An 18,015-nucleotide genomic window follows, 5' to 3' on the forward strand; every position below is an offset into this window, starting at 1 on the left:
CAAATCTAAAGATATACCTATAAATAAATAATAATAATCAATTGTACTTCGAATAGAATATTGGCGGTGAACAGTTATTTATAATACACATTGATTGCATCTACGATTACTCATCTGAACGTCTATTTACAAATTAAGAAGCGCAAGAAAACATCAATTATAAGTGTAATATACACCGCTAAGATGAACAGGTGTGAATACCATTCTCTATCGTTTTATGTTGTAATAGCCTTCTGTACACAACAGTGCGAGACGTGCTTCGAATTAATCGGTTCTCTTGTTGTGCATTGGATCAGCTGAACCAATTTTGATCATTTCACGCCAAATAAATATATCGTTTGCGGCATCGGGATTGCCTAATAACACCTCAAGTTTATTTACTTTGGTCATGGTATTTTTTTAGAATTCTTACCATTGAAGCAGATTTCTCTATGGGAAATCCTACTGTACAATTCTGTGAGTCGTTGACAACGTTTTCCTTTTCCATTACGGGGTTGTCATGATGTTTGAAACTTCATTCGGCAAACTTCTGAAAATAATGAAATAATAGCTCAATTAACAAAAACGTATTAGAATAGATGATAGAATATCAAAAATAGATTATCCAATGCAATTTTTAGATAACCAATAAAGATTAGATTTCTGCGATAGGCAATATAAAAATATCATGACATAAACTAACCTTAAAATTTCTTATGACTGTTATGTCATGTCATATATTGAATAGGTAGAGGAAATAAAAACATGAACAAAAAGATAGTGAACTGAGATTTTTACCTAAAAAGACAAATGTGCCATACCCGGTTATTCGAACAACCCTCTGTCATTTGCGGCTGCGCCTTCTTGTTCTATTATATAATTTACACAGTTAATCTATTAAAATCTCATAAGTCTGCATTTTGTTAGGATGCTTTTTTCTCATGGCGACGAAGGTTTTTATGAATGCGACAACTAATTACTATTTCTTTCATGCAAAAGAAAGGCAGCGCTTAGCTTTTAGTGAGCAACGAGATCTTTGAGCGGCATGACTACCTACCGCTCACCAAACAGTCTTAGCGAACGAGTATCGCAGATCTTAGTGCGGTGTAATTGGTATAATTTGTTCGTTGTTTCATTTCTACTAACTGAAAGCTAGCTAGGTAAAATCCGTAATGTTTTATGGAGATTAAACGAATGTTTAGATTGCAGTTGCAGCTACTCATTGATCTCATTAATAACATTTGTCAGCAGATCTATTGAACCCAAACTGAAACTTTTTCGGGGCAAAGATTAGTCACTACTTCACTATAAATTGCCCTTCACTTTTTAATTCTATCACTTTTCACCTTACACATCTGTAAGTAGATACGAAAAATCTTATCTGCTCACAGATGAGTAAAGTGAAAATTTTTTGCCATGGGACATTGGCCAACGAATACGTGTTTGAAAAGAAATTATCGACACGCAAATATTTGCATTTTCTGTGATAGTCAGGCAGCACTTAAAGGCCTGAATTCTCCTTTCTGCCACTCCAAACTAGTGTGGGAATCATTGTGGAATCGAAGGAAATGAGAAGGCCGATTTACTAGCCAGACAAGGGTCATCCACTGGCCCAGAACCTTCCTGTAGAGTCTCCCCGAGCGCTCTAAAAGCTGAACTCGGTGAATGGGAGAAAGCGACCATCAAAGCAAACTGGGATGTCATAAGCGGATTACGACAATCGAAAAGATTCATAGAGCCAAATCGCGAGAAGAGCCTCGTGTTGCTCAGGTTGAGTAAGAAAGACTTGAGGACATTCACAGGTCTTATTACAGGGCACTGTCCGAGTAAGTATCATCTCAAGAAGATAGGCAAACTTGATGATGATAAATGTCGCCTGTGTGGCATCGAAAGCGAAACTTCAGAGCATCTACTCTGCGAATGCCGAGTATTAATACAACGCAGATTGCGTATCTTCGGCAAGGGACACTTAGAACCTACCGAAATTTGGAGGGAAAGACTTGGTGAGGTAATAAACTTTATACGAAGTGCGTTGCCCAACTGGGATAAATGTGCAATGTAGCAAAGACATCAACTCGCCAAAGTGATATACCTGCTCGTACGCACTTAGAGTAAGTTGAAGCATACCACAATAGATCAAACAATGGTCGCAGTGGTTCAGTCTTCTACAAGGGAAAAAAGTGAAAATTTCAATTAATTTGATTTTTCGCGAATCATCAATTAGGCTGATACAAATTTTGAATAGTTTGTATGACCACGGTTTTCAAAGTTATTTAAGGGGAGGGCAACCAAAATAAATAACACTGAGAAAAAAAGGAATAGCTTTCATAAAAAATTATGTGGAGGTTCCAAGGTTTGTAACTTGCGTGCAAAAGTGTGTTGAAAGATATCACATTATTATCATTATTAATCATTTGGCTTGCCTCTTGATGACACTTTCACTGCCACTGGACTTGTTTGTTGCTAAATTAAGCATATACGCTGTCGAAAAGTTAATAACATTAACAAAACGGCTTGAACTTTTTTCTTCCCCTTTCAATTTTCAACATTTTTGAAGGGGGGGTCTCCCCGGCCTTACTGTGGTATATCCAATGAACATTCCCTTCATCTTACAACGTTCCCGAATCTTATTTGGTATCGGCAGTTATGAGACTTCCGAGTGAAAATTGGTGTATTAGTCCAAACGACGGAGTATCATTTTTCGGTTTTATCATTTGAAAAAATCGGCAAGACCCTAATTGACACTTGCCGCATTTGCTCTGCTTCTGTAGTACCAAATTAGGCACAGGTTTGCAACCAACAAGCTTTACTCCATCAATGAGTTCGAGCATTTTGTAATCTGTGACTATATACTTGACGCAGTGGCCTATTTTGCGAATGCTTTTCAGGCATACAAAAAAATCACTTTTCGTATATAGGATGATAATGCTATCGCCTATGATCAGAAGCTGTTTTTCTTGGTTTTTGGATGGTTTTGCCTTTATTCCTGCACTACAATATTTCGATAGGCCTACACATCGTTGTCGATACAATACACAATATTCTTGATGATAGATTAACGTTTAACGCGGACAAACCTAACTGAAAACTTTGATCAACCAGCCGTTGTTGATAAAGATTCAACTTGTGATTATTCAATAGTTCGATAACGAAATGTTGACGAACGACTTATTCCTTCCAATTCCAAGCCTCTAAACCTATCTTTTAAATTGACTTCTGTTTTTGACATTTGAATTAGAATATGTATTTGTATTTTTTTTTTGTCATTTATTGTTTATTCATGTTTTCCTATTAGTGTGATAAAATTCATATAACAAACGTCGGGAGATATTTTTAAGCTGAGTTGGTAAATGTTTGGATGTAATAGAAATGAGTTTCATTTAATATTCGAAAAATGCCCCTTGCGAAGAAAAAAAAATAAGAACCTGAACCGAGTAATAACATCCTCTCAGCGGCGATACGCACTGGAGAGCAACGACAGTTCTACCCATTGTCTGGCTTGGTTACACTTTAAATTATATATTATGTCGGTTACCACCAGCATCAAGGCCAGGGAGTGTAGCTTTAGCACTAACAATACAGCAAAATAGTTTGGCCATACATACATATGTAGATTATTCAATAGCGCTTTAACTCGAAGAAAGAAGCAGAAATAACTCAATTTTATATCACCTTATGACCTCCGAAAGGTTTGTCTTTGATGAGTGAGCGGAATGTAAAAGGTGTCTACCATAAAGTAGAACTCGATAAAAGGTATTAGAAGATTAACATAATATGGTAGGCTTTGAATATTTAGCTGCGAAAAAGTCGAGTCGCATATGGTGAGGCTTTTGAGGAACAAGCCACTTTTACTCAGTACTAATTTTTCACAGAAATTATCTCGATATACTGGGTAACCCTTTTTGATTTTGCTTTTATACGGGAGTTAGCCAATGAGATTTATATTTGTAATTCATTATTACCATCTATTAGCTGGTCTGTTTTTTTTTTCATAAAACCTCTTACTATATTTTCAAGAATGTAAACTTATTTTCTGAAAAGAGAAACGGAATAAAATGTGCCGGAGTTAGATGTTCAACGCTCTATAGACAGACAACTGTACGACTAGCATGGGGGGAAATGTGACTGTTATTATAATTGCTCACAGTCACCAACATTATTTGTGGAATGCGTTCAACAGACGTTTTAACCCTTAAATGCGCACGACGTTAAAAAATCATCTAAAAGCATAAAATCTTTGTTCAACAGGTTTACTGCTCTATAACTTACCAATATGCATTAAAAAATTGAAAGATTTACTTTTCAATGTGGAAATATGGCCATGTTTTTTTTAAACAACACTGCGACTTTATCACATAATAAAGTCGAAACAATTACTTTTGCTAACAGTAACTTCAAAATTGACCTTTTGTTAGAATGATTTCTGATAATTCAGACATTTTCACTTACCACTAACCCTATTTTAAAATTTATTTTCAAAGACTGTCAGCACCAGTCGGAAATCTCACCATGTTTTTGTTTTCGTTTCAGAGATTTTGACAGCAGCAATAAAAACAAAACATTCAAATACAGTACTTCCAACTGTTAAGTTTTCTTCGTTAGAGCCCGTAGAGAGCTGTTCTAATGAATTATATTTCTAAAAAAAACTAAAATACATATATTTTAAAACATTATTAATAATGTTGTTTTAAAACCACATTGCGCATTTAAGGGTTAAAGCATTTTTTCACTTTTATTATATACCAGCACAAAGCTTCACACGTATTAGTTCAACTTTGTTTTTTTTTTTTTCTGGTTTTCTACACAAGTATGTATTCTATTATTAAAGTATTTATTTGAAAAAAACGGCAAGGGCGAATACGAAGATCAGTTATTGAATTTTATTATTTGTTTTTTGCCTCCGTATTCGATAATATGATACAACGTTACCAGTATAATTATGCTTAAATTTTTCACTATTCTTTTTATTTATTTACCAACGGTTTTTTCAAATCAAGAGATAGTTTCGAAGGACCAATGTTTCCAAGCTATAGACTCCGATGGCTCTTCCGCATTACAAGTCACTACCACCAACGGAAATAACTGCTAACAAGCGATATGAGAATTACCCTTAAACTTGACCGTCGGCAACGCGCTGAAGCTGCAAGCATGACAAGCTATACGGTGGTTAGCAAAGCAGCTAGAGGAAAACCATAACCATTATCCGTTCCACATGACGGGACACATCGTATTACAATGGATGCATGATTGCAATCGACCCAATCAACAGCACCGATGATAGATGTTAATTACCACGAACCTTGAATAGAATCCGTGATTCAGATCATCAGTCATGTCTACTCTACTGTGTACTAAACCGCATTGTAATCAACTAAAAGTTGGTCGGGACCGAAAGCTGGTCAATAATAATTGCTGTAAATTGCAGTCACCCTCCTCAGCCAACAGGAACGTTAAGCATCCGCCCAAAACCAGTCAAGCATTCAAAATTCTGTATCAATTTAATTTAGGGTTTGCTATCTCTTCAATGCATATGTAGCATACCAACACCAGTCGTACATTAAGCACAAGCACTATTACACCAAACTAATGACTAGATCCAAAATATGCTTCCTATTGTGTACAAAGGTTTACAGGATGTCTGTCGGCACTTCACAGCCGAACGCACAGTGACGCACCGATGCATATTGCTAGACAATAACCTCCCAGGGTAGAAACACACAGAAAGGTACATGAGGTGATTTATGTTACATGATGCTTTTCTTCTTTGCGTTTAAGAAGTCGTAGTTTTATACTGTAAAAACATACAATTAGACTCTGAACTTAACTCATAAAGAGCATTTTTTTTTCAAATTGGTATTGGTCTCGATCTGAATCGCGTGCGAAAACGTTATGTTGGCGGTACAGTAATTTACTATTTCGCCCCTGCCATTGTCGGTTCTCTTTCTTCAGTCAACATGCACATACGTACACACACTCCCTACAAACAAATTATTGATGGCATTTTCATATCTCAATTCTGCACTTGTTCTAGATTTTCATCAAACAGTATTTTATATTTTATTCAGTTTAAGTCAGTTAACTAAAATTGGAATAACATCAGCCACATGTTTTTGTAAAGCGGTTATATTGATATGTTAGTACATGTAACTCTTGAATAATTTTTCGAAGTATCAGAATTTTTTGTCAGAGTTTTAAAATAATGAGGACTGGGCGCAAGAGTATCTCGTAGTTCAAGTTAAAGTTGAAAATGTTGTATTTTTTCAATTTGAAGTTCTACCTCGAATTTGCGTTGGTTTGACACACTGCGGTGGAACGTTGTCCAGCATAACAAAATCGTTGAAGCATTATTACCGCAAAATTTGTATACATATTAGGTACGAAAAGCACATTTAGTTATAAATAGTTAATTAATTTAATTCTTCGAAGAGCAAATTTAATTCACCTTATGCACGCCAACCGCTTACAAGTTTGTTTTAATCAAATTCATCAGTCGTTTACCCACCAGAAAATACTACGTTGCCCGGCACACTAAATTTGCTTCACTCTCATTCACGCAATCCAATATGATTGCCTTTTCCACTTAGTTTTTTATTTCGTAATAAGGCTTATATAAGATCGCTCATCATTTTGAAAAGAAATTTCAATTATTGATAAGCTCGACTACAAACCAGATGTTGTTTAGTTTGAACTCGATGCAATCAGTACTATTTCAGTAAAATTATCTATTGAGCATATGGCTGGTCTCCCTATCAAAACTACACAATAATTGGTTAGTGTAGCGATCATTTATTGTTTGGCCTTACATTGATCTCAAATCATAACTCAAGAACCCCTCATGATGTTGTTCATATGGTGCGGCCTTAGTTTTTTGATATCGTATTAATACTAACTACCGATACAACTTGTTATAATTATAATTAGTATGATTTTAATTAATTACAAATTGTTGCATAGGCTAGTCATTAGACTGCCTTACCTGGAAGACAATGATTGCATGTACTGGCCATAAGCAGAAATACGAATTTCGTTTCAATAATTGTATAATATTAGATTCAGACCCATGCCAGATTACGAGCTGCAAATGAGTAAGCCAGGTAACATTTTTTCAATATATCTTGTTTCCACTATAAGTGAATGTAAGTACTTTCGTCAAACGTTGAAATATTTTGTTTAAACAAAAACGGTTTGTATATGGAATGAATAACTAGTAAAAGTTGAATTAACTTTTAACATGAACCGTTTAATTTAAAATGTATTGATTATTTCACATCAATATTTCCATTAGGGCCTAAATTAATGTAACTGTATAATTTATTTGATATAATTTCAACAAATATGTATGTCAAAGAAGCGTTCCTACTTTAAATTTTTATTTTTGTTCCATGGCAGACACCTGAGTTTTTTATTTGCGTCGACGAGAGCATTAAACAAGATTTCTCGGGCCTGATAATTTAATTAAAACAATTATCAATGATTTATAAACCAGTTGAGGAAGAGCGCATTTTCCAAAGTTATCATTAGCATCTATTGACGGATAAAATAATGATGTATTCACCGGATGACGTCGTCTCAGTGGTTTCAGCAAAACGATCGATTATCTTTCATTAGCTGCCCTCTTCATAAAATGTACCCGTCGTGTTTCTCTTTCCCGATCGTATACCCTGAGTATAAATTCCATTCACCTCGAACTGGGAGATGAAAATCAATCAAAGAAAAAGTGCCGTATAATCAGCTTGATGCAGAAGGCAAAAAACTGAAGAGCTTTTAATAATAATAATATAATCATACCACTGCTATAATCCATTTAGTGCGTTACTCTAGAGTAGCTTGTAATCCTTTAGATCATCCCACAGTATACATATACAGGGTGGTTGGTCCCTTGTTGTAAGTATTCCGGGGACTGATATAGGACCACATTTGATAAAAAACTCTCTCCTACGCATTTGCCCTAAAGTTAATCTACTCAAAGTTATTCAAATTTTAAATTTCCTGAACACTTTTTTTGAATGTATACCGAATAGAACAACTCTATTGGTTTCAAGCTGGGAAAATTTCCTTTGAGACACATGTCTAAATAAATGTGAAAAATAACATTTTGGAAGCAAAAATATTCGATAGACGTACTGTTTCAAAAAAAGTAATGTTTCTCACAACAAAACGTGGTTTACATTGTTTTTAAATTGAACGTTTTAAACCGCTTTACAGTTTGTTCTTTGACACCAACTTTCTATCTGGTTTAGTCTTCGAGAATAATTTCTCGATACTGAACAAAATAAATATAGATGTTTCTACGCAACACCGAACACACATAAGTAATCAATATTTATTACAGTGATGGAAAAATTAATAGGTATGAGCATTGCTTACAAAGTCATCTGCATTTTAACCTATCATGTATAAGGCATATTTGAACGCAATATCTGTGTGAGATTGCTTACATTATGGGCAATGAATAGGAAAATGCTATCTGTCAAAATTTATGGTATTTTGTCCGTGAGCGAAAAAACAACACTTCTATTGACCATTATTTTAAGTGAAAAAAATAATAGGTGTAAAGTAAACTATACATTTTGACGTGACTGCTAATGCAATTTGCTCATTGAAAAATATTGATTTACGGTTTTCTGTGAGTGGAAACAGTAAGTCTGTTCTGATAAACTAATTTTTCATACGTTGGGTTTATAATTTTGCTTTTTGTTTACCGGCAGAGGGTCGCGGTAAACATTTCAGCCCTGACACAAAAAGGCTGATCAAAAACTACAAAATGAAGGTTAAACTTTAAAAAAATTAATATCAATATAAATGAAAAATTATAAGCCTTTTTACAGATGTTTTCAATAGGTTTTCTACACGTGGTAGCTATTTCTTCTGAATTTAATATTTTCCAAAAAAACTTGTTGCTGAAGTTAAAGTTACATAGCAAATTCATCATAAATGCGAATACCGCATGTTGACCGGATCAATAAGAAAATTCTTCATACCATGAACGCAAAGCAAAGCAAAGCCTTGGTGCTACATTCCAATTCGAAAAACTCGATCTTCTGTTTTTTATACACAGACTTCGCCACCAGATGTTTAATGTACAGGACAATTGCGGGGCAAGCGCTACGATCCTACTGACACTCAGTCTCTCCCGAGCCGAGACTCGAAACTACGACATCTGGCTTGTTAGGCGAGCATCGTACCTCGAGACCATCTGGGAGATATCTTGAAAGGTATCACCAATCATTAAACCGTTGATGGAAACGAAATTTCAAATAAAGTCTCACTTATATTTTCCCAGTGAATTATTGTTAAGTACATTTTAACTGCAATGAAGTTGATAAATTCAAATTTTAGAATATTATCAAAATTTTGGCGTAGCTGAAAAACATGTCACTAATGTTGTATGGCCACGGGTCAAAATTTTGTCCCATGCATTCAAAATGTTTGAATTGTAGAAATTCTTCTCGCAAAAACGACACATGTCCATTGAAGGAGAATCTAAATTTTCGTAATGTCAGCTATAACGGCAATTATATGGCAAACTTTTACCAACTTTTCCTAAGCAAAATGCACAAAATAGACCAATTTAAAAACCGGGTATGAATCCAACAGGCGCTTAAATTTATCAACCAACAGGGCGACGCATAATGGGACAAATCGGTACATTGGAGCGACGAAACCTCATAACTCCTGAACGGTTGTTTCCACAGTGTTCATGTCTTTGGAAATGTTGTTCAACATAAAAATATCTCTAAGAAAAATGTATTCAGGTAGCTTTAATTTTTTCGTAAAAGTTGTTTATATCATCAATTTAAATTAACATGAAGTTGTAAAATTATTAAAATTGTAGGATTGACCGTTAACGAGATATTATCATTTTCACTATTCATAAACCCAAAGTGAATGTTTCAATCTCCGACGTCTGGGGAAGCGACTACACCCAGACCCTTAACTTACAACCCGTTGATTGACGGACCGGCGCGCACTGGGGCGGATCATAAAAATTGATGAACAAAACCCCATAACTTCTCAAAATCAACTCTTAAGGTGCTGTCACATGAAGCACGAAAACTATATCATAGTTCCCTATGACACTTATCTATGGCTTGAAAGTATGCGCTAGAGCGGTATAGCACGGGATTGTACTGTCAAGAGCTATAACATAGAGACTCTAAACTAACCCGTCATGACGGAATAGTTCATAGCCCACTATTCCGTGATGAAAAAATGCTCTATACGATCAACTATAACTTAGAAACTATTGCAGTGCACTACAATGGTGAATTAGCGTCCGTGAGGCGGTACCTTTAGAATATTGGTGTCTTTGGCAAAGTTGTTCGAATGATTGTAATCTACCTTTAATGTTCGGTCTAGATAAGTTTTTACTGATCTAAATCAGTATATTCCAGAAAAAATGCCCAATAACTTTTTAAGTTCATGTTATAGAGGTCTTACTTGTCACGCGAGGTTGATCAGTAGAGCACTTTTTTAACTAGAAAAGTTCATTTTGGTGGAATATAATCTTCTTAAATTCAAGTCAAGAAGGTTTGATGTTTTCAAGGAAATTTTTCGACAGTATTTCTTGTACATTCATTGACATGTATTGCTCTAGATTACTAATTGATCCACCGATCGATCTGAAAATTTACACCGTTGACCCATACGGAACACGAAAAAAGCATTGGAGCGAAAAAATAACACCATCCTGTTTTCCCATATAACCGTTTCTCAGTCTAATACACATATACATTCTAAACGTATTGATCATGATTCATGATCATGATATACAACAAAGATGATTGAATTTAAATAGATGACAGGAACGTTTATTCATCGTCTTCCAAATCATTTTCGCTTACGATTTACGGCAGCTTTTTTGTTTCGCGGATATCAGTTAAATCGAAGTTTGTTCTCAAACTGGACAAAAAAGGATCCGACGTGACCAAAATACCGCTCAACACATCCTACATGGTTTCAATTCTGCTAAAATTTTGGCTGTGCGCTTCACGAATTTGTGAAAACGTGATGTCGTCATAGAAAGCTGCCGCGAAACGCATGATTTATACGTAAAAACATGCTGTACAAAAAATCAAATAACTATTGAAGCGGCAGAAAGAGGCAGCTAAAGTTGTTTTTTGACGTAGAACTACGTTTTTCTTTAGCCTACCACATAGGGATGTAAATAGGAAAACTATTAACGAAAAGGGGACGAAATATGTCCCTTTTTAAATGCTAATAAATCGGTTTGTTTTCAACCGATTTCCTTCATTTTTGCAGCAATTGTTTGGAAAATTATACACGCATCCACCCAAATGTAGAAAATTGTTGATTGATTATGCAAACTATTGTACTATTGATAATTGTCAAGTCTTGTTTAAACGAAAATAACGTCCTCTGATTGGTCGTTATATGATTGCTTCCCAAGCACGGTCGACAGAATCATATACCTTGCAATTGAAAACATGCTATTTGGCCTATATAAGAGCCTCTTTCAGCCGAAGCCGCTCATAATTGTTCTGGACAGCGACAAGTTGTCAACAGTAGTCGTCCTTCCTTAGCAGCAGCACTAGCCCTGTGGTTGGTCACCACGTCTCAGGAGCAGCGCGGTTCTTCTCAGCGTGTGTCGCCAGACTGCCATTATTCCCCCGTGTTAGGGCAGCATGAAGATCGTCATCACCAAATCCAATTTTGAACAGTAAAATGCCTTGACAACGTAAGCAAGCATTCTGTGCGGATTCTAGCAGTTACATCTGTCGCGGCCGTCTAATTTACAGAAGGTGAAATAGCTTCCACAGTGCATGTTGTCCGTGTATCTTAACTCCCCCACTGTTGGGGCAGCACAAAGGTTGCGATCAGCAACCGATTTTGAACAGCAAAATGCCTTTTTTCAAGGCAAATAAACAAGTAATTGAAGGAGGAAAATTTCCTAGTATCAACACAAGTAAAAAATTCTTCGCGGGATCCTAGCAATCAAATTCTGTTGTAGTTTATTTAGTTAATACCCCCACTGTTGGGACAGCACAAAGGCTGCGATCAACATAACCGATTTTGAATAACAAACTGCCCTGTTAGAATGCATTTACAAAGACAGTTAGTTCGACTATGCAGAGCTAATATGAAGTCGATTCAATCAATCAGCATTAACAGAATTTCGTCGTCTCCCAGCTGCCAAGTTGCAACATGATGCAACACGCAACAACGAGCAAACGAAATCGTTTGATGTTACAAACCGCAATAAAATACGGGTTAAAACCGTTGCGTGTGTGAGGGCACCATCGGTGTTTATTCGCTGGAAACAAATATCGAATGCGAATTGTGGAATAATTCGTCTAAAGAATATTAGAGAATTAGACAACTGAACAGAAAGGCGTGGCCTATTACCACATCTGTTCAACTGAAGAACCAAAAACGAGACAGAATCTCTTTATTTTAAGTATCGACATCTAGCGGTGGAGAGAATGCATTTTACACTCGAAATTTCATCACGCTTATATTCCATTCATTCAACAAAAGGACCGTATGAGCTCTCGCCGCTTTTTCGTCGAGAGAATCCTTTGTTCTCCCCGGTGCTGGTATAGCGAGGGTGCCTTTTCATGATAAACGTACAGTGCCACCCGCATACGTGCAACGGTTTTTATGTAGATATATTTTTAATGAATTTCATTGTTGCTCAAGTTGAAAACTGATTATCTTGACTAACGACAATTATTTTTTTACATTGTACCTAATGTCGTAAGCAGTGCTGGTACAGCGCGTCTGATTTGCAATTCTAGCAATGTTAGGTATAAAAAACGGTACGAGAAAAAAATATTGTCGTTGATCGAGAAATTCGGTTTCCAAGCCCAACGAAAATATTCAAGTAAATCAGCTAACAGGTTAAAATAGTTTCAACAGTTGTGAGGTGTACGATCCAAGAAAATTTGTTAGACAATGTTTGAATGGTTGAAAGATTTTTAGTTTAATTTGTTCTATTGACGTCGATTGTGAATTGTTACTGAATTTCCACTTCAAAGATCTCTTGAATGCGGTCCTGTGTGAAGTGCGGTCGGTCCAGTGAACTTGAATTTGATAGATTCAACTATTCAAGTTCACCTTTTTGCCTGGTTATTAAAGCAAAAAAAATAGTTATCTGGTGCATGTTCAAACTATTGGAGCGAACTGTTCGAACGATGCACTGTAAAATCAATGTAGGATGGAACAGCAAAAAATGAATGCGAAAGCTTGGGCACCAATTTACTGCAGAGGTTTGTTCGAAGTTGCATATCTGTTCTGTGCTATTACGTAGCACCCTTCGGCTATAAAAGAGTGTTTCTGGGAAAAGTAGCTACATTTTTGAGGCGGAAGGCGAACCGGATGGACAGTCTACACAACATTGACTGATAGTAGCGGCAGCAGTAGCAGCTGCAGCGGGTTGCGCTAGTAGCTGGGTTTCCGAATTTGCATTCGGATTGAACATACTACTTGAACGGTTGGTCACAACAGTTCGTTACCTCTTAACGTGTGTGGTCAGAGTGCCGTTATTCCCCCATCAGCATATCCGATTTGGAAAAGCAAAATGCCTTTTTCAAGGCAAATAAATAAGTAATTAAAGGGTAATATTTTTATAAAACACAAGCCAGCATTCTGTGCTGGATCTAAACAATCAAATTTTGTCGCGGCCTTCTATTTTACTGAATGTGAAAACAGCTTTCAAAGAGCGTGTTGTCAGAGTGCCTTATTCATCACTATCAGAACAGCACAAAGGTTGCGATCAGCAATCGATTTGGAACAGCAAAATGCCTTTTTCAAGGCAAATAAACAAGTAATTGAAGGTTAATAATTTTCTGGCATCAACACAAGCAGACATTCTGTGCGGGATCCGAGCAATCGAGTTCTGTTGTAGTTGTCTAATTTCTACTATATTTAGTTAGTTCCCCCACTGTTGTGGCAGCACAAAGGCTGCGATCAGCATTACCAATTTTGAACAACAAACTGTCCTGTTCTATTTGAACGCCTTAAAAAGGTGATTAATTCGACTTTACAGGAATGATTTGAAGTCGATTCAATCAATCAGAATGAACAGAATTTCGTCGTCTCTCAGCTGCTCAGTTGCAACACGATGCAACACGCAACAGCAAGCAAACGAAATCGTTTGATGGTTACAAACCGCAACACAATACGGGTTAAAATAGTTGTGTGTGTGAGAGCACAATCGGTGTTTATTCGCTGTGAACAAAAATCAATAAAACTGAACAAATAACTTGCCCGGTGGTTGGTCACCATATCTCAGTGCAGCGCGGTTGTTCTCGCTTCTCAGCGTGTGTCGTCAGACTGCCGTTATTGCCCCACTACTGAGGCAGCATAAATGTTGCCATCAGCTAATCCAATTTTGAGCAGCAAAATGTATTTCTCAAGGCAAATAAACAAATATTTGAAGGTTAATAATTTTTTGACAACTCAAGCGAGCAATCTGTGCTGGATAGTAGCAATTTAAATCTGTAGCAGCCGTCTAATTTACCGAATGTGAAACAGCTTTTACAGCTCGTGTTTTCAGTGTCTTTATAACCCCACTGTTGAGGCAGCACAAAGCAAGCATTAGTAGACTTTATGACTCATTAATGAAACACCTACAACAATGCATTTGTTAATAGTGTGCGTAGTTCTACGTCAGTTATGCGGTCGTGTCTTGGATACAACCTCCTACTTTTTTCAATAGCTGAGACTGAAATCTTTAAATTTGAGGAGTATATATAGAGATGGTACTCGCTGGCAAATCACGTTTTCAAATGTTAGAAATTAGCGTAAAATTAGGTTTTTCTATGTGTGTGAAACGTACCGTGTGTGTGAAACGTACACAACTATACCGAACATTTAAAATATAACATATGAACATAAATTAACACATATACATGCAAACAACATTAAATTCTTTCAACTATATCATGCGATTTTGTTTTTGATCGTGGTATAATCGAGATGTACTCATATACTGCGTATAAATATTCAGATTCTTTAAGTCAACGTTAGTCAGTAGATTTCAAATAATGTATAATTAAATGTTGTTCCTTATACATTAATTTGAATGATCTTATCAGTGAAAATGAAATTCTTTAACGCAGTTGATATTACTGATCGTTTCTGAGGGGCATCCAATGAATGACCAAATACCAATCAATATGGGTTTTTGAAACCTGGATTATACTCAGTGGCTAGAATCCGACCTCAAACCCAATTTTTAAACCAAATGACCAGATGAACTGCCTAATCTGGGTATTTCTATGCAAAAATGGCGACAGTTTCCGATCAACAGCCTAAAGTGACAAATATCATCCAATACGATTTGGGAAAGCGGTATGATACCCTGAGGTCAAAAATCATCTTCAGACGGCATTTTAAATTTCTAGACAGTAGCTTCCGGTTTCTGGAAATCAGTCTAAAAGGGACAAACATTACCCAATGTGAGTTTTTCAGTACCCGGGATGATGCTCAGAGGCCAGGAATCAACTTCATACTTCATTTGAAATCCGAATTCGCGACTTCCGATATATGGAAAACATCCTTCAATTGCCAAATACAATCCAATAAAGGTATATCAACTCTTTGGATTCTAGAATGTTGATTTTGTATTTGAAGGAATAATTGGAGCATAGTATTTGAAATTTGACATAATATTTGTAATGAATAAATAGTTTTTCTATCTTAATGACTCCTAATTTTGAACTCTGTTCTATGCAGCTAGTTTTAAACAGCACGTAGGTTTTGATTCTTTGCAAGTTTGAGGAACACCCTGTTTGTTTGACACCAGTTTTCTTCAAATAAGTCGTGTAATCTTTGAGAGAATAGACTTTCAATATTTTTACAATTTAACACATAACGGTTAAAATAAAAGTCCGATTACACTGGTCAACACAAGTGTTGTCCCGTAGGTCAAACTAAGAGAAAATGAAAAATTGTAGCTTTTCCTGTGAATTTTTTTCTTGCTAGGGCAACTATTATGAGCTTTAGAGCAGCATTTTTTTCGATTTTGTCAACCAGTGTTATAATCAAATTGAATGGGTACCAATAAAGCAACTAAACCTTCAATTTAAAACTAAGACTGTTGAAATCAGTCATGCCATCTTTGGTAAAACGAGTGAATTTAAAAAGTTTTCTGAACACGTTTCTTTTCATAACCTTCGAACTACATGTTCAATCATCATAAAATTCGTTGTTTAGGGGTTTTAAAGACAGCCCGTTCATTTGATACCTATTTTATTCAAATCGGTTGTGTAGTTTCTGAGATAATTGAATTTCATAACTTTTACATTTTGATACATAACGGACAAAGTTACAGTTCGATTATAATAAAATTCAATAGGGTCTCATAAGGCAACTTGACCTTTCTATTGCAACCTATTTTGTGAAAATCGGTCCATCCATCTCTGAGAAAAGTGGGTGAGTTCACACAGTCTTAGAAACATGTTTCTTGTCATAGCATGATTTCCCATTACACATAACGGACGAAGTAAAAGTCCAATAACAATAAAATTCAATAGGGTTTTATGGGGTAACAAGACCTTCCATATGACACTAATTTTGTGAAAATCAGTCCAGCCATTTCTGAGAAAAGTGAGTGAGTTTAAACAGTGTTTGAAACACGTTTCTTTGCATAACTTTTGAACTACATGTCCAATCATTATAAAATTATTTCACAAATGGTTAAAAAAACAAGCCCGTTCTTTTGATACCAATTTTGCTCAAATCGGTGGTGTAGTTTCTGAGATAATGAAGTTTCGTGATTTTCACATTTTGATACATAACCTCGAAACTAAAAATCCGATTACAATAAAGTTCAATAGGGTCTTATGGGGCAACTAGACCTTTCATTTGCAGTTAATTTCATGGAAATCGGTCTAGCCATCTCTGAGAAAATGGAGTGAGATTAGGAGACATACACATTTAGGTTACATACATACACACACACATACAGAAAATGCTCAGCTCGTCGAACTAAGTCAATTGATATACGAGATTCGGCCCGTTGGAGCACTTTAATACCTTTGGTTTTTTCAGTGATTGCTATACCTTTCTAGGAGAAAGGCAAAAACATATATTTATCTATCAAGACTTTTTTTCCTTTAACATAACTGATATTGAAAAGTTTTCTTGCATATTATCATTATTATTTGGAAGAACCTGCATTTTGTAGAGTGGTAAAGATGGTCGATTTTTTTTTTATTTTATCAAATGTTAAACCCCAACTTTCACTACTGCGCTAAAACATGCGAATTACTTACAACCTATGCTTGATTCTCGGTCTGTTGGCATTCAAGTTTCTGCAGAATTTTGTTTTAGAATCTAATTCCGTGAAAGAAAGGTTTTGTCCAAGCTTTTGTATGAGGCTGCCCCAGTGTGCGAAGTCACCAATCAATGAATATACAAATTTTGCAGATGAACAGTTTGAATTTCGCCATGACCATTCCACAACTCATCAAAGTTTAGAGCATCGGTTCTCAACCTTTTTTTGTCCGCGTACCCCTTGGCAATATTTTCTAAATTAATTGTACCCCCCTACCCCAGGTTGAGAACCGCTGTTGTATATTAACATTTTTTTATATTGATTGCCCAGTTAACACAATATTAATTGACAGTTTTTACACAAAGGAAAAAAATCTTTGGTGCACATAAATGCACCGAACATTTAACTAACAACAAAACCTAAATATCCGACATAAATGAAATTACTCTAGTTCAAGTTAAAAAGTTAGTCAAACAAATCAAATGGAACCAATCCGTCGACGAAACGACGCCCTAGCACGACACACATGCGGAGGAACGCAGTATTCTATGCATGCGAAAAATTTCGTCTGCACCCACTCTATGCAGCTCAAGTGCGGTTTGACAATTGCAGAGAACAGTGCAGCATGGCAGTGTGATCTGTCCTTATTCATAGCAATTATTTCTAGATTATTCTTTCTATTACATTTCGTGAAAATCGGAATAGCGCGAAATGTAAAGGGTTAAAACGAACGCAGATAAAATCTTTGAACATCAGACTACCATGAGACACATTTGGAAATCTAACCATAACAT

At 36.0% G+C, this 18,015-nt stretch overlaps 1 protein-coding gene across 3 annotated transcripts in view; it reads right to left on the reverse strand.

Annotated features, from left to right (window-relative positions):
- Positions 1-18,015, reverse strand: part of LOC129725792 (uncharacterized) — a 44,119-nt gene that overhangs the window by 13,541 nt on the left and 12,563 nt on the right. For 2 of the 3 annotated variants that reach the window (XM_055682013.1, XM_055682011.1), the window contains exon 2: positions 413-529. In XM_055682013.1, coding sequence (XP_055537988.1) covers positions 413-487 — 75 coding nt within the window. In that variant the 5' untranslated portion in view covers positions 488-529. The remainder of the gene's footprint in view (positions 1-412; positions 530-18,015) is intronic. The other variant, XM_055682012.1, reaches the window with a different exon arrangement.

Source organism: Wyeomyia smithii, chromosome 2 (assembly GCF_029784165.1).
Source record: "Wyeomyia smithii strain HCP4-BCI-WySm-NY-G18 chromosome 2, ASM2978416v1, whole genome shotgun sequence".
Taxonomy (NCBI): Eukaryota; Metazoa; Arthropoda; class Insecta; order Diptera; family Culicidae; genus Wyeomyia; species Wyeomyia smithii.